The sequence below is a fragment of the Echiichthys vipera genome (genome assembly GCF_963691815.1).
Source record: "Echiichthys vipera genome assembly, chromosome: 7".
NCBI lineage: Eukaryota > Metazoa > Chordata > Actinopteri > Perciformes > Trachinidae > Echiichthys > Echiichthys vipera.
The window spans coordinates 13,143,840-13,165,691 of record NC_139832.1 but is presented as its reverse complement, the minus strand read 5'-3'; the positions used below and the strand labels follow the sequence as shown (position 1 = coordinate 13,165,691).

At 40.5% G+C, this 21,852-nt stretch overlaps 2 protein-coding genes across 2 annotated transcripts; one reads left to right on the top strand and one right to left on the bottom strand.

The window, feature by feature from the left end:
- Nucleotides 1–570: 570 nt before the first annotated feature.
- On the top strand, nucleotides 571–13,971 carry stra6 (signaling receptor and transporter of retinol STRA6; the record flags this gene model as incomplete). Its single annotated transcript, XM_083916149.1, has 17 exons — nucleotides 571–641; nucleotides 1,909–1,975; nucleotides 3,086–3,168; nucleotides 4,208–4,341; nucleotides 4,867–5,033; nucleotides 5,988–6,113; nucleotides 6,848–6,915; nucleotides 7,708–7,787; nucleotides 7,895–7,956; nucleotides 8,642–8,804; nucleotides 9,018–9,093; nucleotides 9,524–9,657; nucleotides 10,112–10,229; nucleotides 10,502–10,603; nucleotides 10,686–10,849; nucleotides 11,839–11,976; nucleotides 13,733–13,971. The coding sequence occupies 17 exons, from the start codon at nucleotides 571–573 to the stop codon at nucleotides 13,969–13,971; spliced, it is 1,992 nt and encodes a 663-aa protein (XP_083772275.1).
- Nucleotides 13,972–15,224: 1,253 nt separating this feature from the next.
- On the bottom strand, nucleotides 15,225–19,431 carry islr2 (immunoglobulin superfamily containing leucine-rich repeat 2). The gene is made up of 2 exons (XM_083916283.1): nucleotides 19,229–19,431; nucleotides 15,225–18,484 (listed from the first exon to the last, which is right to left on the bottom strand). The coding sequence occupies exon 2, from the start codon at nucleotides 18,473–18,475 to the stop codon at nucleotides 16,331–16,333; it is 2,145 nt and encodes a 714-aa protein (XP_083772409.1). The 5' UTR covers nucleotides 18,476–18,484; nucleotides 19,229–19,431; the 3' UTR covers nucleotides 15,225–16,330.
- Nucleotides 19,432–21,852: the final 2,421 nt, after the last annotated feature.

The following is a 21,852-nucleotide window of genomic DNA, read 5'->3' as shown; positions in this document are numbered from 1 at the left end:
CTGCTATCAACGTGGAAATCGGCTCTGATAGGAAAGGCCCACTGCTCGCAGCTACCCACACAGTCCCGGGTGGAGTTTTATAACTATGTCCGTCTGACCTCTTCAACCATCAGCCACAGGTCCAATAACACAACCCCAAAAGTAGATGTAATCCTGGTAAGCCGCAGGTGGCCTTCCACATTGGCTGGCCAGATCTCAACATTTTCCCCTCTTTCACACACTGCCCCCCTCTCACTCTCTCCCCAGGATCCCAGTGTGGTGGCAGCCCTCAGCTGAAATAGGGCCTTTGCAGGGTGGAGGCAGCACGCTCCAGCCAGAACCTTTCACATTACTCTCAGCTCCACTGTGGGACAAGAGCACCTGAATACAGCCTGTGAGGGAGAGTAACAGAGTGTGAGACTAAACCAAACACCGGGCAGCAAGGACGCCTCTGCAGCAGCAACAAGTGGGACTTGGGAGACACTTGTATCTCTTGAGTCAAGGGAATCAGCTGCACGTCACCAAAGATTGTGGTTAAAGGTACTCCAGCCTCCTTTGTAAGACTTTGGACCTTTATAAAAAGACAGCACAATGGATAAGGATGCTCTACTGGACTATGAGTACCCAGACCTGGATCCTTTGCCCACCAAAATTGAAGCAGAGTAAGTACATTATTATTGTTTTTCTGGAGATTTAAGATTATTTATTTTAGGCTTAAGTGTCCACTTACACAGTTTTTAATGCTTTTCTTGTTAGTCTAAAACTCACTACTATAAAACACATCAGTTTGTCCATTATTAAACATGTATTAGAAGTTTTTTAAAGTTAACAGTGAGATACAGCTCTCATTGAGATATTAGGTGACACTTGGCACACTACAGTGCCAGTGTGAGTGTGTAGTCTTGTTTCTGTTCAGTTCACTCGTCATATAACAGTAGAGGCCGTCTCATTTTCATGCCTCAAGAATGCAGGTCATTATGCAAAACAGCTCACTGTTTAAGGTTTAACTCAACATTTTTATCAGCCACAAAAGGCAAAATTTAGTTTGTGGTGTGATGCAAAGTTGGACCTAAGTCCCAAAGCTGATAGTGACAGTCTTATAGCGTCAGTCCCCTGCTCTTGGCCCATCCCGCTATGTATACGGTTTTTCAAGTTCTTTTTGGGATGTTTTTTACATCTATATTGTATTTCCATGTATACACAATATTAGAATGAATACTGATATTTCATAATCGTAGTAAGCCTTTTTAATAAGATGAATGATATGACAGAAATACAACTACCAGCCACCATGTTGAGCCAGCAAACTGTGTGGCTGTTGTAAATGAAAAGACAGTGTTGAGTTGTAGTCTGAAAAGCTTTTGTGCTTCCACAACTGTAGCTCACTATATTTTAGCTGATTTGTAAGCGCTAAAATGTCCTGCTGTGCCTCCTCATCAGCTGTGCCTCCTGTTCAGACTCTGGAAATGTGAATTTTGACATTGCCTTATAATTAACGTTCTGCTCTCTGACTGCCAAGTTGCAATTTCACACATTGTTTGAACAGGTAAGAGACTGCTGTGAAAAATGTCAAAAACATCCATTCAGGATGCTCAAAGATCATACAGTACAGTATGTTTAGTATTTTTCTTATTAAGTCTCCCAACCAAGAATCACCTAGTTGTAATTACTACCCCATGACCAGGCATTCCTGCTCTTCCAGTGTACAGGATTTTGTACAGGCATTTGTTTTTTTCCTGTCACGCTGATACCAATCCGTTTAAATGCAAATCTCTACTGCAGGATTTCAGCTACAAAGTTTCCAGCCACAAATGGTCCTGAGAGTGACGTGTGAAAGGTTTAGTGAGGTGTGGGTCTGCTCACTTACTCAAATCCAGTATTAAGTGTGATTGTTTTGCTCATGTGTGAATGTTTTGTTCCTTTTTTTAGAATAATCCCTCCATGTGACCCTACTGCTGATGACAGGCTCTACCACATATGCATCACTGCGATATCCGTAAGTCCGCTCTCCTGATGGATTAATGTGACGCAACACTATGCTCTTTTAATTAAATTTGGTGTATCAAAATTTGGTTCAAGGATCAAATGATTGGGTTTCAGATCCAGATATCGAGCTCGGACGTACTGAATAATTCACATTACAAAATATGTCTGTATGCCAGGGCTGTAGTCAAGACCAACTTAACCAAATCCAAGTCAAGTCCAAGACCAGCTCCAGTCAAGTCGAAGTTGAGACAAGGTCCAAAGGCAATCAAGACCGAGTCCAGAGCAAATTGAGTCCTGTTCAAGGCCATAATAACAACAACAACCAACAATAGTGTCTTTTCAATGCTAATATTGTGATTAAGGAGTTAGGAGGAGTTGGTGAGTTAATGAGTTGGGCCGGCATGGAGGTGTAATGGTTAGCACTAACACCTCGCAGTAAGAGATTCGAACCAACTGGCCGGCTGGGGCCCTTCTGTGATGAGTTCTCCCTGTGGCTTTTCTCTGGCTTCCTCCCAAAGTCCCTGTGGTAGTCTCGTGCCTGATGGATGGAAGGAGTTAGGATGGTATCTATAAACAAGATCTTCTAACATCAAACTAATCAATGCATAGAATTAAGGCAATGTTCTGTCAGTCAGAGACAGCTTGATTTCCAGTCACATCATACAAATCATGTAATACAAATGAATGTACTGTATAATAATAATTGAGTGCAGAAAATGTACCACTAAGGCCATACTGGTACATCTTGTCACTTAACCAATGTAAGATACAATAATCTTTATCACCATGTTGCTAATAATATTGTTGCGTTTTCCTAGTGATGTTACTTGGTATATTCACTTTCCTGATGCCTGTTGACTGTCCCAGTTGAGAGTCTTCCTAGCCCTTTTGTGCTTCCTAAATGTGTCACAGGTCATTGAATACTCACTGGTCAGTGATCCTGACTGATGACAGTTCATTCAGACCTTATCCATGGGGAGCACTAATGAGACACCAGGGTTTAACCTTTGCGGCATCAACTCATTTTTAGTGTGAAGCATGGTGAGGCCTGATCCCTGGGGAACCCACAGCTGCATTCTACTTTGCAGATAAAGCTAACCGATGTTTCTTCTCCTCCTAGCTCGTTATCATGCTGATCTTAGCAATCTTAGCCAGACGCACAAAGACGGGTGACCGACAAAAGGGACTGTCAGGTTTACTCAGGTGAGGCTGTATTTTATCTTTTAACTCATTTTGTTGAATGACAATAAACACCATGATCACATGTGAAATCATATAACTACGGTACATCCTTTAATACCACATTAGTAGCTTTGCATGATCTAGCCCAGTGAATTCCATACAAAATACATCACTATTAACCATTGTCCAAAGCATGCGGCAGATTTATGGATTGATTTCCTGTTTACCTGGCAGTTATTGGCTTCCATTCATGTCATATGTTGAGATAAGAACACTTAGATTGTCATTTTTTTAAAGGCAACATTTAGCTAATGCTTAAGTAAAGGATGACTGGTGTTTCCCATAAGCACTTGTTACCCTGAAGCTCCAGTACAAGGGTTCAGACCAGCCCTCACCTTAAAGGGATGGTTTGGCTATTTTGAAGTTGGGGTTGTCTGAGTTACTGATCCATAGTCAATGTACCTACAGTAGATGACGGTTGGCACTGCCAGTTTGGAGAAGCAGAAAGGAGTACCAACACAAGCTAAGCAATGTACTGCTGTGGACGGGGGCAGCACTCATATTTTAGACACCTAAATAAATCTGTTTAAATGAGCGCTATACTTAGAACATGTTTGCCCCTTTACTTTACTGTCAGACATCGATCCCCTTCTGTATACTCTAGCTACAGATTTTGCGATCACCTTTTGCTAACACAAAAAAGCCCTACGTGGCAAAAACATCATCCCCATTTGAAGATCTGGGGTTTTGGAGGTGGGCGCTGATGAGAGCTTTCATGCTCAGTGAACCTTCCCTGGAATAATTGAAGTGGAAAACTGTGATGGATTGTCCTATCTCAAGCTAGTTTCAAGACTCTTAATTGATTTTACTAAAGTGACATGAATGGAAAACAAGGGCAGCTTGGAAGGTAGAAAATCACACAAAAATCCCTGATAAACTTTAATTATTTTTGCAGTTTGTGGGCTAAAATTTTTTGAGTGTGTCATTTATGCTCACCTTTTAATCCAAATGTGAGGCTGGTAACATGTGGGCTCTAAATGCCTGCTGCTTGATTTCACAGTCCAGTCAACTTCCTGGATCATACACAGCACAAGGGCCTTGCAGTGGCAGTGTTTGGAGTGCTCTTGTGCAAACTGTGGGGCCTGATCATATCGCCAAACCCCCTCCCCTTCACAGCGGACACAGAGAATAAACGTGAGGAGGTCATCTTGTTTCTTCCCAATCTAGCATCAACCCAAATTCACTTTTTACACAGATTGTAAATCTTCTAAAGCCACTTTAAACATTTCTCTTTAGTAGTAAAAATGCATCACTGTTCCTCTTTTGAGCAGGTAGGTAAGTAGATGATATGTAAGAAGATTAGACATTATCGAATGGATAAACATAAACATTGTTTTTGTTCAATATCTGTAACTGGGTTATTTTGTTTGTTTGTGTCTTTATTATTTTCTACAAAGCTTTACAAGACTTTATTTTTCTGAAATAAAATTACGTAAGGATTTACTGTAAGGTGTTGGTTCCCTGCTACTTTACCCAATTGTCAGACAGAACAAGGTTCAGTTGGAAATATATTGACAATGCAGCAGAGTTAGATCTTAGATCACTCATAGTTTGCAGGCAATGTTTTTAAGTGAAGCAGGATTCGTTTGAGTAAATTGCAAATCACTGTATATTCCTTTTGATGCTTTGGGTCTTCACACACTTTTCTTGTATTTGCAGAGAACTGGGTGATTCTGGGAGTCTTCTACTACCCCACACTATACTACCCTCTCCTGGCATGTGGTACTTTGCATAATAAAGCTGGCTATGTACTTGGTAGTTTCTTGTCATGGACGCACTTCATTGTTCTGGTCTGGCAGAAGATTGACTGTCCCAAAACATCTTTGGTAAGCAAATATGGCATCTAAAACTGCTTTTATGAGACAGCATTAGATTCATGAAGAATACGGCGATTTATGTTCTCACTGGATTGATCGTCACTTTCTTTGTCATGTGTCATCTGTCTGAGTTTTAAGGATTATTTTAGAGACAAAGACAACTGATTTGTTCTGGTCTGGAAACCCATAAATTATCAAACAAAGCTGGTCTGTGGTTTATGTAAGAGAAACGATTTGAAAAGATGAATATCAGGCTTTACAATTGGATTCATGGACACATGGTTGGAGCGTTCAACCTTACTCAATCCCAGATTTTGTGCCACCTCCATGTTGTTTGGGTTTTCTGTGCGATGAATGTCTGCGAGTCAAAAAAATTAGTTCCACTGTCTGTTGGTCTTAATCAAGAGGCTTTGTCACAGTTAATCGGTTTAGTGTGTCACTATAAGAGAGACATCCAGGCTTTGGATGTTTTTTTTTGGTTGTTTTTTTTTAAATAGTGGTGATGACTGTCTCTTTATCACACCATGAGCTGGCACACACCAAATTCTGCAGGGAGCATTTTAGCTGATCTGCATGACTTAGCTTAGCATATATACAAAATAACACATTTCACAAAAAATTATATTTTGCACATGTTTTTCTTTCTAAACATAAAAAGGAAAATTGACACTATTAAATCACAGTATTTGGTGTATAATTTAGGCAAAGATTATTTCAAATATGGTAGAACCTTCTCTGGCTCTAAATTATGCCAATTTGGTCGATGAAGGTGCCAGATGTTTGTGTTGTGGTGAGAATCCCTTTTGGCCAATATGCAGACTCACACCACAACACTAGAAGCCATTTGTGTCCCTTTTTTGTGTCAATACAATGTGGTTTTAACATTTATTCAAAGTGTGTCACTCCAGAACACCCCAAAACAAATTGTTAGGTGATTAAAAGTCTTCTTTTATTCCTTTGCAGATATACAAACACTACTCCCTTTTCTCCAGCCTGCCCCAGATAGCTTGCTTGGCATTTCTTAGTTTCCAGTATCCCCTTTTTCTATTCAAGGGCTTAAAGGGCACTGAAAAGAACAATGCTACAGAGGTAAGTTTTGATCTGCACAGTTCCTTTGCCATGTCAGCTTCAGGTCGGTTTTACAGCCCTTGTTGCACCTAATTTTTGCCTGCTTACATAACAAACTGGATACAATGTTGATTCGTATAGTCTACGTTCACATAAGCCTGAACTATTAAAAAATCTATCTAAGATGCACATTTCTTCTGAATGTGTGCACGTGAGGAACCTTTATAAGCCGCCTGCTAATCAAGGGGCTTATCATGCTCATACAGTCTAGGCTGAGGGAAATGTGAAGCCCAACGCAGCATGCCAGTCTAATCATTTTAAGTAGATTTGACGTAATTGGTTTACGTTATGTTCTTGATCAGATTATGAAAAGGTTGCCTTGTTTTTTCACGGAGGACACACAATGCTGTGTTTATTTGATGCTAATCTCAGTATGGGTGTGACAAAGCCAGGGTGAGGCGATTGCCCCGGGTTTGACACAACCCCCTCTACAGCAATGTACCTGACACCATAAATCTGCACGGATACATGAAGTTATCCAAAAGAGGTTTAGTTTGTGAGCAATCTTTTTCAATATTAATCACAAAATGAAGTTTAAACAGTACCTTATGCCTCATCCACCCCAAGGAGTTAAGTAATATAAAGGCCCAACTGAAGTCTGTGGGACCCCAATTCATTCAGCTTTGCTTCATTTTATTTACTATCTACTATTATAATTTGGTTCTTTACATGATTTCTGTCCATTTTTCCATTAGGATCTCAGCAGCAGCTACTATAAAGACTATGTGAAGAAAATGCTCAAGAAGAAGCCCACCAAAATCAGGTGAGAATCGTAGCCTGTTCTCAGCAACACGCCTGATTTGCTTTACTTCACACGGATTTTTTTGATTCATCTAGCTCGTCTTGCCCGCTGTTTTACTTATTTAAGAAATCTTGTAGCATGAGGGATATATAAGCTTAAACTGACACATTTGTGGATAATCTGGAAGGTTGTTGTTATCACCAGTTTCCAAAAAGGCTATTCCAAGAGACAAAATAGAGATCTCTGGCCCAGGTTACATTTCCAACATTTTTTTTATATTCAGTCTTAGGGGTGTACAATGCAGTTATAATGGATGAACTTCTTGCATCCCTTGTAGCCCATCCTTCCTTTATCTATTTTTTCCCACTGGAAAATTAACTTTAATTTGAGGGAAATAACATTCTATTACAATAGAAATACCAATGATGGTGTGGAAGTGAGACTATCTGAGGAAATAGCTTGCTTCCCGGTTGCTGCCTTTTTTTAAAAAATAACTTGATTAATCATATCTGCTGGCGGGTCAATTGCACAATATATTTCCTCATACAGTCGATGCCAATGAGTCATACAGAGGTACGAGGAAATAAAGCATTTACTCTTTAATTTACACAGAATGTTTGACTCTATCCACATAGAAACACTTTTCTCTTTAGGTTTGTGTATGAATGAACTGTATATATTCAAGGATTATGGCAAAAAGGGCTTGATCATTCAGAAAAAGCTCATGGATTCACAGAAGTGTAAATCAAATCAAATCAAAATAAATTTAAAAAAAAGGTGTAAATCTGTGCCCCTGCTTACCTTTCCTCTCAGCACATCGAGTACGGAGACGCCAAAGCTCCCTCAAAGAATAATTGATGCTGTGAAGTCATACATTTATACACCAGAGGAAGGTAAAACATGTCCTTTTGTTCATGTGTAATGTCTGGCCATGCCTTCAAGTGTTATGTCTTGTTAAATTTGTATGACAACTACTTTCTTTTTTCCCCCCTTCAAACAGCTTTCCGTTTTCCATTGAAGTTGGCAATCTCTGGTGTGGTGTCATTTATTACTCTGTATCAGGTAAGTACCATATCTACAATTAGACTTTATAATCCATAAAAAGGAAGTCAGAAGACTCTAAATGCTTCATACTGTATTCACCTATTTATACTATCAGGTATGAATCCACTGCTGACATGAATTATCAGCTGTGGATATTCCAAATACAATCATATTTTGCACATCTGTAAAAGCTGTTGCTTTGCCATGCTAGGTTAAGGCTGTGTCCAAAATCTCATACTATACACTACATACTCAATATTTATACTATTGTTCAACATACTTTTGTGTGAAAAACACAGTATACACAGTTCGATCTTTTCGGACACACTGAGCTATAATTCCTCCTGGCTGGTTGGAGATGTGTAACTATGGTATCGTGTCAACCTCAAATCTAGAATTACTGGAAAAGGTAGTCCAACGGTCGCAGGTGACAAAATGTTAATTAATATGTATAAATTTAAATTGAAGTGTTATTGGCGTTAAAGAGCTGCCTTGTTCATTGTCCGTTTGTCTGTTATGAACGTTGTCAATACTACCACATTGCATTGTGGGATATTTATGCCTGCATAGTGTCCAGTGTTTGCATCCTGTAATATTTCACCGAAAATAATGTGCAATTCGCAAAGTGTTGGTTTTATAAGAGTTTTCCAGTTATAAATCAATGTTTTAATATAACAATATTTTGTTGTTGTTGTTTTTTTAGGTGGGTCTTCTACTGATCTCAGCAGTGGTGCCTCCTCTCCAGACTGCCCGTTCGGGAGTGGATGAAGACGTCGCCAACCTATTAGCTGGCTTCAAGATTGTGCTGTCTCCTGACAAACATGAAGTTGTCAGAATTGTGGTTTATTACATGTGGTGTGTAGAAGGTAGGTGAAACCAGAATGCAGAAGGAGCCATTTAATGATATGAGAGATGCAGAATATACATATTTATATAGTGACATTACATTAAGAGTCCTAGATAATTAACATGCCCCTCCTCGTATGCTTGTTGCACATATATTTGCCATGCTAATAGTCAATAAATGACATCCTCCCACATTGAACAACCTGAATGCCGTCTTCTCTTTTCCCCTGCAGTGTGCTTTATCTCAGCGATGACCCTGTCTGGCTTGGTCAACCTGGCCATGCTCATGCGATCCATGGTTCTGCATCGGTAAGTGTGAGAAAAGAACAGTGTGAAAGCCATATTTTTATTTATTTATTTTTTTTATCTTCTTCCCAAAGTTGTCAAGAATTGTGAGCGTGCTTCTCATTCTGGTTCCTTCATTATAATGTAATGGTCCACAGAGGAGTTATCATAACATAATAGAGTACTAATCATCCAGACACACAGAATAGCATTCACTCTGCGCTAACTGCTGCTAGAATTGAAAATGGCTATTAAGATAAGAAATATAATACTGTGCCATTCCCATAAATTAAGTCATATTAAAATAAACTGGTTTTTCCGTGTCATGGATTGGATTGGATTTCGGTCGTATCCTATGCTAAATGACTTTTTCAATTTACTATGTAATTTGTACAGTTGGTCATTGTGTTTTGTATAGTGCTGCATTGTCGTGACTGTGTTTTTGCATCTGTAGGTCAAACCTGAAGGGGTTGTACAGAGGAGACATCTATAATGTTTACAACTGCCAGAGAAGTATCAGGGCTTCACGGCCAGCACTGGTCTGCTGGATGGGATACACCAGCTTCACCGCAGCTCACATCTGCATCGGTACAGTTGCATATTGAATACTAAAGGAAAGGAATATAGATAATACAGATTTTTTAAAACGACATTTCCAGTATGTTTCCTTTTTCTTGAATTAATTTTGTTTTTCTTTTTGTTTTATCGCTTCAGAAATGCTGCTAAACCTTAGATTTTGTATATCATATGGTTACAGTACATACATATTGTAACCTTATAGCCTCAGCCAGGCATACCATGTCATGCCATAGTAAAATCACTGTTTGCACTGTCTGTCTGTTTATGTTTAACAGCAACATTAACTGAGCTAGAATGAGGATGTGCCAGGGTTTTATATGTGGTTAATGAAAGGATACTTCCCATATTCTGTTCTTGAGGTTTCCAAGATAAAAAATGATTGCTCACCCCTCGCTTCACTTCACATTTAGTGCAGTGTAGGTTTGTTGAGACCCTGAAGCTCTGATCTCTCCCCTGCATGCAGGCATGATCGTCCAGACCATGGTGTTCTTCCTCTGCCTTCTGATCGCTGTCTTCCTCATTATCATGCCTGTTCTGCACGGACAGAATCTGATTCTCTTCCAGATCCTGTGGCGCATGTGGTGAGCATCGTCACATCTCTCATTCATTTCACGTCCCTCTGTGGATAACTCAGAAATGCATGTTGGTCACTGTAGCAGTGAGGCTGCTTTCTTACTTCCTGAAAACTTGAAACCTGAGATGGTTTTCATTTAACAGCAACAACATGCTCCATGTACGTATGTTGCACAGTAATGGCTTTAGATCCTCATGTATTATTTTGTCAGTTGCACCTTGTGTCTTTCTTTCTTGTATCACTGCAGTAGACATTTGATTGTTGGTTTTGTCTCTTCAGGCCCTTCTGGCTGATGATTCTCTTGGCTGTGTTGATTCAACATATCACCGGCAGGTTTTGCTTCATCAAAAAAACAGCAGGCACAAGAGACCTAGACAACAGGTGATTCACTATATTTGTTACTATGTATGGTTTTAGTGACAGATAGCCCTGTGTGTTTAACGCATCATATCCTATCTTACAGGGGTAATCTGTTCCTGTTGACCTACCTGCTCTTCCCAGTCAATGTTCTGATTGGTGTGCTACTGGCGGTGTGGCGCATGGTCATCACAGCCCTATTCAACATTGTCCACATGGGACGCATGGATATCAGTCTTCTTAACCGCAATGTGGAGGCCTTTGACCCAGGTGAGACAGATATTCTGCACTTCATACCATAGACTATATAAAACATGAACGTAATGTCCGTGAGAGCTATTGTGGAGCTAAATGTGGGTGGCCATCGGACGACATCTTGTCAGGTGAGCGTGGAATAGCGCTGAGGTGGGCAGGATGAAGCCTACAACTACAATCTACGCTCACCACCTGTGATGGCACCCGCTTGTCACTCAAAGTGGGCCATGTCCTTAATTATGCAGAAACTTAAGGCGTTATAGAATTTTTAACTGGTGAGTTGTATAAAAATTCATCCCCAATAAAGTTGCCATGAATAGTAACCTCTTTTACAGATGGTGATCAACGCACAACCATAATGTCACTATCCTGGTATGCGGAGCACGCCAAATTATCTGGTCAAGTTTAATATCATCTGCTTTCACAATATATATTAATATTAAGAATATTGGACCCTCAGGCTGCATGTTATGTGTTCAAAGAAAAAAAAACAGCAAGGCATTTCTAGGGAATGCGATGCATTGATTCATTGCTCAGTAGTATTTTACATTTTCCTACATTTCTTTTCTTAGCCTCAGACAACAGTGTTAACATATTCATTGGTATTAACATCATGCTTTTACCTTTGTAGATGGGTTTTTTTCACTCTCTGTGTGGAGGCTTAAAAGGCAGCAATTTCCGATGAGCAAATGTACTTTTACTGATCCCACTTAGAGGCCAGAAATGCATATCCTATCCACTTTACCCTGCTAGAAGCTCACTGCAGCTCATATGATAACTGTATTCTGTGCAGTGCAAGGGGCTGTAATTGCACACCGATCTCTGAAATGGCTGCAGATTTAAGACATCTGTTGTCAGGAAAAGCAGGTGGTAAAAAAAAAAAAGAAGTGTGATTGTATGGTCCATTATGTGTGATTGCTTCAAAGCCAACATGGGGTGCAGTCCTATGTGTTTATTGCTTTTTCCCAGTCAGAGTGATCCCCCCTCCCTGTGTCTGTCTGCAGCCTACCGCTGCTATGCTCATTATCTGAAGATTGAGGTGAGCCAGTCGCACCCGGTGATGAAGGCCTTCTGCGGGATGCTGCTGCAGTCTATGGGCCAGGAGAGCAATGCTGCGCAGAGGTCACGGGACGCTGAAGAGGGTTTGTAGAACCAAACCTATACCATAGTCTACTCTCAGCTCATATTTTTATACATTTACAGGATAAGGCTGGTGTTTATTCTATGTTGTTCAAGAACAACAATATGTTAGTCCTTTCCTAATACTTTATGACTTCCCCTACCCTGTCTGTGACACTTAACCCCAAGCACTTTCATACCTCCTGAAAAAGAAAACAGGTCACAAAAACCTTTTTTGTAAAAGGTTTAATAATTGAATAATCTCATAGAGCCAGACTTATCTCCAGTAACTACAGTGCTGTCTCTGCACTGGAGTACAGTCTGACTACACCGGCTTATCATTATGGGATATGGGAATTATTGCTATGGCTTGTGTGTATCTTTTCAGATCACATCACATTCATCTTGGGCGGTGCTAAGCCCGATAGTGGAAATAAGAGAAAAGGGTAAATCCGCTAAACCAGACTAATAATTTCCTTAAAACAGCTGGGACTTAAGCAAAGTAAACAGCTCATTTGTTGGGAACTATTTTCAATCGCATTAACACATTTTCTGCTCTACTGAGTATTTACAGTAGCAGGACATGTGTATGTGGAATTTATTCAAAATCAACTACAGTGTCCATGTTTATGGTAAGTAAAGAACATGTCACCCAGTGCATCAGTGTGGTGCATTGATGGTGTTTTTGGATAACAACCGAGGTCTATGACACATACTTTATAATTAAGCCATGTTTGATTACAAAGGAAATATTTCCTTGAAGGATAGACTCATTGTTAGTTTTGGTCTTTTTTATGAAAATAATAAAAATATAAAATAATGCCAGCCTTATCCTTTATGAATAAATAGTAGATTCTTTAGTTTCTTCAGTAGGCATCTTTAATTTCTCCAGAGAGGTGGAGTATTCAGCTGCAGGTCACTGTGCCACATAATCAGATCATAGCACTGTCTTGCACACGCAGAAGAAATGAAAGCTTAGCAGTTCTGATTTAATATGCCAAGAGCAAATTGAGTCTTGCTGTAGAATAATTGACAGTCAAGCCACTGGACTCAATCAAATGTGTCATAAACTAATCAGCTGTCCTATACGGCGTGCCCACACTCGTCTGAGCCCTCAGCCTCTGTCACCAAAAACATTGTAGTCCTTTAGTTCGCTATAATACATATTATTCAACCAACGAATCATTTATGTACTTCACACAAAATATGACCAGCTACTTAAATGCTGGTTGCTGATCTGCAGTGATGGTATTGATTCAAACAGGAGGATGTAGTGGCGACAAGAGGATATACATTAAAGTGATAAACTAGCAGGAAAATGCAGCAGCCTTTATTGGTTGTTGTGGAATTTAATTCTGCCTGGTAGCTATAGTCACAGCTGAGTCCAATTACACATGTGCTGTGTAGATGTTGCTTGTTTGCATTTATAGAACAATACATTATCAGTAATAATCTATTTTATTACAAAGATTAGTTCTCGAGTAGCTGATTACACAGATGAGCTACGCTAATTGCCTGTTTCGTATTCATGTAGCCCAAGGGGCTTAAGCTTTCAGTGTGTTAATGGCATGCCCAATATGCTCCCCCATGCTTAGAGGATTAGAATATGATTGCTTTCTATTATTACTCTTTCTGTATTATCTAGCTGATCCTGGGTGGCCTTCAAGTATTTAACCATTCCAGTTAAGATTTAAAAAAAAAAAAGTTACCTATTCTTGTGACAATTGGACTTATATATGACATACCGTCTGTGCTATCATGATTTCTGAATGTCCTCAGGGATCCAGCTGGTCCATCAGGACAAGAAACAGCACAAAGTATCCAGTGCAAAGAGGGCCCGCAGGCACTGGCAGCTCCTTTACACCCTGGTCAACAACCCCTCCCTGGTGGGCACCAGGAAGCACTTCCAGCGTCCGACCACAGAGAGCTTTCTGAATGGAAGCCTTAACCGCAGCGCCAAGGAGGGGAGCAAAAAGGAGACAGCTTCTAAGGAGGCAGAGGCTGCCGCCAGCAACTGAACATGAACGTGACCCTGACTGAGGAATGGCACAAAGTCTCTTCTGGTTTTGAGCAAATTCTACAAGTCATTACATTTTTCCACACCTACCAAAATAAGTGCACTTGTAGTTCAGCATCACATGATATTCACAGAGCCTTTCCTGTCTGGAGACTGTGCGTCCACTTTGTGCTCTTCATGTTTCCCTGGTTGTTTATATTTGTGGGGCCGCAGTCTCCAGTGTGATGGGAAAGCCTTTGTGGCACTGATCTCCCATCTGAACACACTCTTAATGTGTCATTTTCAACACCTTTATGTGCTTAATTTGGGAGAACACTCGTTTGCTTTATGTGTCAGCCTTTTAGATGAATCACATGTCATTATCATATAGTGCAGATAATGCAAATTTGTAGTCACCCAAACTAAACACATGGACGTGCATTCCACTGAAGCATCCTTTTAAATAGGGAAATTAATATGTAGAATATTTCACTATTTATAAATTTACAGAATGAGCTGTTTCAGTAGACATGGTAATTTTAATTTTTTTCCCCAGTTGTACACATTTTGTGTAGTTAACATTAACCTGTGGAATAGGAACTACCAGATAAATGAAACAGTTTTTTTCTGTTAGATCTTTAAGTCTAAAACCACTTGCTGCTACCAGCGTCCTCTCATTGTTGTCTTTTCTGGTTTATGATATTCACCAACATGTCATCGTTTGTCTTTGAATTTACATTTCAAATGCACACTTTTAAGTGAAAATACCTTTGAACTTTTCTTCTGATTGCTATGAAAATAAAACTGAAACACAAGTTTTCTCCTTTTTTTGCATTCATTTCTATTATTGATATACTTAATTCTAATTTAAATGCAGTGTGTGATGCTGTTGAGTTGAGCGAAATGAACTGTACAGGGCCAAAATGAAAGACAAAGGGAGGCTTTGTGTTGATCATCGCTTTCAAATGCAGCGGGGTTTTTTTCTGTAAGAAAAATAATCTAGGAAGCATGAACACACTCCGAAATCCCAGATCTTTTGTTTCGTATTTTCATCGAACCAGACTCCTATAATAAAAGGGCATCAGAAGAAGAAAAAAACAACATAAAAATAATTAACCGGACTGAAATCTGAATCAATTTCAAATGTAAAGTGGTGGTATATTATTATTATTATTATTATTATTATTTGTGTTAGTATTATTATTTCAGATCAATTTAGGAAACAAATCATCTCAATCCGCAAGGTCAAAGACAAATCCGGAGAATACTCTGTAGAGTTTCATGTTTTATTAATTCCACGTACATAAAATGATATCAAAAAATCTTGAAAGGTCACTGGTTTTGTTTTTCGTTTCGTTTTACAACAATTCACAGAAATTCACTATATGCATCCAATTACAAGACAGTGAAGCCGCCGGACACTCAGTGCGCCCTTTTGTTGAGGCTTAATAGAAACTTACCGCCGTAAAAAAAGAATAGTTTCATTTCACATGGCTTTCTACATCACAGGTTGACAGTATAACATCTAAAGTCCTCTAGACTACACTAATAAAAACCACACAAGGAAATACGTGTGACATGCCATGGACATTGTAAAAAGCGAGTATAGCAAGCACCCGTTGATTAAGAGGTTAAAGTCGCACATTTTTAAAGCCTTACATTACGTCGAACAACATTTTGGTGGTAAATAACCTGGGATTTCCCCGTCAAGCACAACACATTTGAAAGTGACATTTCCCTTTTTTGGACTCGCAGGACAGAAGGCGGGACAGCAATGAAAACCAAATAGACTGTAATTGCATCAATAATCATCCAAATCTGCGACGTTACCAATCAAGTGGAGCCTGAGGAGATGGCAATTGGCCGTTGTGCGATCCACATCCTTACACAGACGCACACAGCTCGGAAAGAGCAATTGGTCCCTGATGCCACTTTATTTAAAATGGCTCCGAAAGATATGGCACTTTTTTCTTATTAAATGATTAATTTGTATATTTTTTTTTGCATTCAATTACGCGAAACTCCGGCGAGCTCCGCGCCTCGCTCTCTTTCCACTATTTGCGCCCATGCGCGTCTGTGTCTGTCCTGCAGAAAGGGAACATTTTGCTGCTGCTTTTCCTGACAGTTTTGAGGTCTTATCAAACTGTAGAAAACTGTGCTTGCATTGTAAACTTATGTTGCTTATTTTAACCTTACAGTAGACTACAAATGTCACACGAATCAATTCACAATCTCAAGTGATTGAGTGCTTTTCTGAGGTAAGAAAAATTAAAAGATCCACCTTTTTTTTGTATGAGAAGCCACCGGATGAGTTACCTGCTTGAATGTAGGCTACTTGAAAGCAAAATATGTTACAGTATACTCGTGGCCGTCAGCGGAGCTCAGCGGCTTGGCTGCTTGTAGTTTCCGTTGATCTCCTCCGAGATGTTGACTGCCTCTGCTCCCAGCGGTAATCTGTCACTGTACTCCGAGCCCACTTCAAACTCTTCCTGGTTGGTTTTGGATGAGGATCCGGGGATGGACTCTGTCACCACGCTCCCCTCAGCCTCTCCCTCTCCGTCTCCTTCTTCTCCCTCGGCCTCCCCCTCCCCCTCGCCCAGCTCGCTGGGGTCGAAAGTTTTCTCTGACTCCACAAAAGACGCTCTGGGATCAAAATCTCCAGTCATTTGTTTCTCCATCTGATCCGGATTCTGAGTCTTCATGATCAGCTTGTAGGTCTTCCCTTGGTACTTGTATAACAAATGGCAGCAGGTGGCCCCCAGTAAGGGAACAGTGGCCAGACCCAGAAGGAAAATACTGACAACCACTATGATAAGCAGGGAGGGGATCTTCTTCCTGGTTGTGAAGACTACTTGGACTTGGCAGTCCTGCCCCCCATAGGTGAGACAAAGGGTGTAATTGGTGCCAGGCTGTAAACCATGAAAGCGGTAGGCATTAACCCCCTCCTCTATATTGGACCACTGAACCATTGAGTGTCCATTCCCTGTATTTATACAGAGGTAGAGCATGTCCAGGGTGGCTTTACTGGAGGAGGACTGGTACAGACCCAAAGCCTCTTTATTCACTGTTTCCTGATTTTCAGTGTGACTCAGATGAAGGTTAGATTTGCTGCTGGGAAGCTGCAGCGGATTCAGCTGCACTTTGGCCTCCGTCTCTGACACTTCTAACGCAATAACACCAAAATCAAATGTGTACTGCTTCAGGTCCTCCAAGCTCAGGTTGAAGGCGTGGTTGGAGATGTATTCACTGCTTTCTCTTACGCCACACTTGCTCGCAAAGGTGGGGTCCTTTGAAGCGCCACCGGCCTGCCCCGTGCCGGCACTTTTGTCCAGTGACCCTTCAGAACCGCCCTTTATCTTTTCGTCTGGCTTGCTCCAGTTGACCCCGTTGTATTTGGAGATGTTGGGCTCGGCAGGCTTTTTAACTGATGGACGGATCTTGTCCACCGTAGAATCTGGCTTTGAGTCGCTGCCATGTTTTTGGGTGGCTGCCATCGCCACTTTAACAGCGCTCTCTGCCTTGCCAACATCATTCACCGCAGAGCAGCTGTAATTTCCATCTTCCTTTTTACTCAACCGAGGGATGATGAGAGTGCCGTTTCTGAAGACGAGGAATCGATTGTTGGTTGTTTTATCATTAATTGGCACGTCATTTATCTCTCCAGTGGAGGGCAAGAGGAACAGATAATTCTGATTCCCTGTAGTCACCTCCCAGCTGACCTGTGGTGGGGGGCTCCCTTGTGCCTCACAATTTAAGGTGACCATGAAACCCTCGTAGAGCTCGGTGTTCTCAATGTTGGGCTGGTATGTTATTGTGACAATAGGAGCCTTACAATCCAGTTTGGGAATCGTTGTAACCATTGTGCCCTTCAGGTGTTCAGGGGCCTCACATAAAATGGTTTTCGGCTCGGGAACAGAAATCTTAGTTGTTGCGATCCAATCTCTCAGCCACTCCAGGTTGCATGAGCAAGTGAAGGGGTTGTTAAAAATCTGAAGGTGGGACATGGAGGTGAGAGCGCTGAAGGTACCCTGCACAATGGTGGTGAACTTGTTGTTGTTGATGCGCAGGGACCTCAGGTCTTTGAGAGTGGAAAAGGCGTCCTTTGGAAGGTTCACCATCTCATTGTTGTTCATTTTCAGCAGCTGTAGGGCTGTGAGGTTGTGCAGATCCTGCCATGGAAAGTTCACAATTTTGTTGTAGCTGATGTCCAGGTTGCGGAGCTGGATCAGGGGGGCCAAGGTTCCCCTTTCTATGGTTACTATCTCATTGTGGGCCAACCAGAGAGAGGTGACCTGTATGATATCGATGAAGCTTTTACTTTTCAGTAATTTGATCTTATTGGCAGAAAGGCTCACAGTGGTCACATTGGAGGGGAGACCCACAGGTACCACCAGCAGGTCTTTGTAAGCACAGTCAGCAAACTGGTTGGCATATTTATCCTGGCAGCTGCAGAGCTCTGGACAGCACTGCACAATGCCAACCACAGTAGTCCACAAGGCAAGGACCTGCAGGAGCCGTCTCGCCATTTTCTGCACCTGCAAGGACCAATTGCTGAACATTAGCCAAAGGTCAAATTTTTAAAAGACAATCACATGACATCCATTATGTCCATTATACCAACGGAAATGCACTGTGGAAAGCTTTTACATATAATATCCACTCAGATGTTTTACAGATATGCTTCTTAAAGGGGCATTAGAGCGATTTAATGCAACTCAAAATCGCATCACAAAGAAAACTGTAAACAATAACACCCCCTGATAAATACCGCTGCTTTCACATGATTGAAACATCACATGCAAAGTTTCCTTTTATTTCACATCGCACTTTAACAAATGCACAGATCATTAAAGAGTGTTGGACATCTGTGCACGTTATAAAAGCACTGTGCACGTATGCTGTGTGTGTGTGTATGTGTATGTGTATGTGTGTTTGTGTCATATTTGCAGCAATTTCAGGGTCAGGTGGTATCTCCTGCTCTGAGCGCTTTTCCACAGTGCGGTGCGGACAAACTGGCTTAATTTATGGTGATGGAACCTTTACATTTTTACAGTCAATTAAACCATTTTACTTTTTGCAAGATGTTAATTGCAATATTTCCAATATCAGTTTACACATAGGTATAGCTTTTTGCAATCATGAATAGATGCCCTTATGCTTCATCAATTAAAATTAACCTGCAGGGCGATGTTTTCCACCTTAGCTTGGATCTGAATGCTTCTGTTCTTTTTTTATTATCTTTGACTATGACTGTCCCATTAACTACTGAATCGTCTTACCTGTCCAATGTTAACTTCAATTCCTGTGTCTTATAAATCACTTCCTGGAGTTTACAATCCTCTGAAACAAGTTTAATGGTCGAAAAAACTCGAGTCCTCATATGTTGCGGATCCTTTCACATGACTTTTGCAGACATCGACAGCGGTGTTGAAGGGCGGTGGAGGGATCATTTTTTTCCCGGTGAGTCGCTGTTGCGGTCCGACGGCGCTTTTTTCCTCTCCAGCGAGTGTAGGATCCACTGCGCGTTCCCGACGCCGCGGAGCGAGAAAAAGAACCGTGAACGCGCAGCCTCTCCCATCTCTCTCTCTCCTCACTATTAAAGATACAGAAGCTCCGGGTCCTCCACCCTCAAAGAAAATTCATAATTCAGAATCCCATGTTTAATTTATTACCCCGACCCGAGCCCATAATATTTGACCTCATTCGGTTTGGCTGCAGACTATTGTCTTTAATCAAAGGACTCAGATAAGAGTTTCCAAACGTCCTGACAGGTTTTAAATGAAGTTGTACGGCGAGTGCCAGTGTACAGACACAATTTTCTGCAACACTGCTGCATTGTGAGAGTTTGTCTTTTAAAGGTTATTAAAGCAAACAAAACAACAACAATAAAAAACAAAAATTCTGGCTGAATTCAGGAGTCCAATGAGAGAAAATGCTCCAAATCTTGAGCACAACAGATGCATGTTATGTGACGCCTAAATTGATTTTTAAGCTTTAATGAATGTGTTATAACCGGAAGGGGGATGGAGTCTAAATGTATATTTTTCTAGCTTATCTGATGTTTTTTTTTTTACATGTATGAGATTCCCTATTACCTGAAGCCTTTTTTTTTTTTAAAAGAACATTATTAGTCAGAATTGTTCCTTAAACTAGTCATATGGATTAGTTTTTGTATGGAGGAGAGTTTCTTTCCTGCTCAAACACTGCCATCGTCTGGTGCACTGCAGTATGAACTCTGTGTCAGTTCAAAAAGAAGAGCCCTTGGACATTATAGCCTATGCATAAAATGTGCAATATATACACTAGCATTAGTATTAGAATAGCTCATTTAGAGAGTCACACTCTGCCTTCGAACATGGTTTTGTTCCTCAATAATTCACGTTTTTTTACAGTAAGTAAAAGCTTTCTTATCTCTTAGCGTGGCTGCCACTTTATTCTTTTTGAGATTAGATCAGTATACCTGATGTTGTATCGACTCCCTTTGATACGTTTCATAGGACTATCAGTGTAACTAATTAACTGTGTATTGTGCGTGTTATTATTGCAATATATCTGTTATTCTCTGATATTCTTGAAATGACACACACCAAGTGTAAACCTGTGCGACCTGCTAGCTAAGTACAAGAAACATTTGAAGGGTCTTTGGATTTTATAATCACAATAACTCATAACATATTCATTTGAACTGAACAGGAAGGATGATTAGAGAAAGCTAAAAATTGTTACAATATATAAATGGGATTGTGGGTATTGTTTGTAGACAGATTTAAAGAAAATTTGGATCTTGTTTTTTAAACTTGGTGGGAGGGTTAAGGTTAGAATTAAGTTTAGGATCAGTGTAGAGTAAATGTTTTGGTTGGGCTCAGTCCTGTTAAACAACAGTGACCTCTGCTGACAAAATACTACAACTACAGACAGAGCCTTTATGAATCTTGTATAACAAATCTGTAAGTCAATTCTATATTCATACACATATCAATATCATGAGGGATAATTTGAGACACATAGGGAAAAATGTATTAAGATAAACATCCTTACAGTGTTGTTTGTACTCTGACTAGGCTACACACACATGGTTTACTGAGTGCCATGTCTGATGAGGGTCAGTTTAGGCTGGGGTGTGTGTGTCATAGTAGGTATATAGTTGCCATGAGGTTGTAAACATGTCAGTCCTGATAGACAACAGTGACATCTGCTGTCAAAAGACAGAAACTGCAGAAAGAATCTGCAATACGTTTTCAATTATTGTGGTGAATTATACCACAATTATACCACAATAAATTATACCACAATAATATAGTAAGTCAATTATACCACAATAATATAGTAAGTAAATTATACCACAATAATTCAAAACATCTTTTAGATGCCATTAATGTCCAGTGTTACATTTACATTGGAAAATGTAGTACAACTGCTTTTTAATCCACAGGGTGGAGTTCCAGCTATGAACCATAACTGTGCAGCTATGAACCATAACTGTGGTTTCCTGGCCTGTGTTTGTTTATTTTTGTTCCATGGTCTATTTTGCCTTGGTGGTGTTCCAGTAGACTTCCCTTTCCCTAAGGAACAACAGGAAAACACTGTAGCTGTAAATTGTGGTCCCAGTTCCCTGGGGATCAAGGTCTACTTGGGCTCATATCAGAGCACAGCAGCTCATTGTCACTGTATCTCACAGTTTAGATCGCAGTGTGGCGCCATCCTGACTCAGACCTGCTATTAACAGATGTTGATGCTCAAAGTGCTTCTTAAAATAGGCTTACAGAAAATCTTAGTTCCTTAATCTCTTAACTACAGTATACAGTATGAAGCCAAATACACCGCCCACTTGACACAACTTTGTTTTTTATCCTACAGCTCGAGCAGAGAGGGTCTGGATGTCATTAAACAGGGTGGCTCAAAC

Excerpts from the sequence above, each read along its gene's own strand:
- islr2 (XM_083916283.1), bottom strand. The coding sequence starts at position 18,475 with ATGGCGAGACGGCTCCTGCAGGTCCTTGCCTTGTGGACTACTGTGGTT.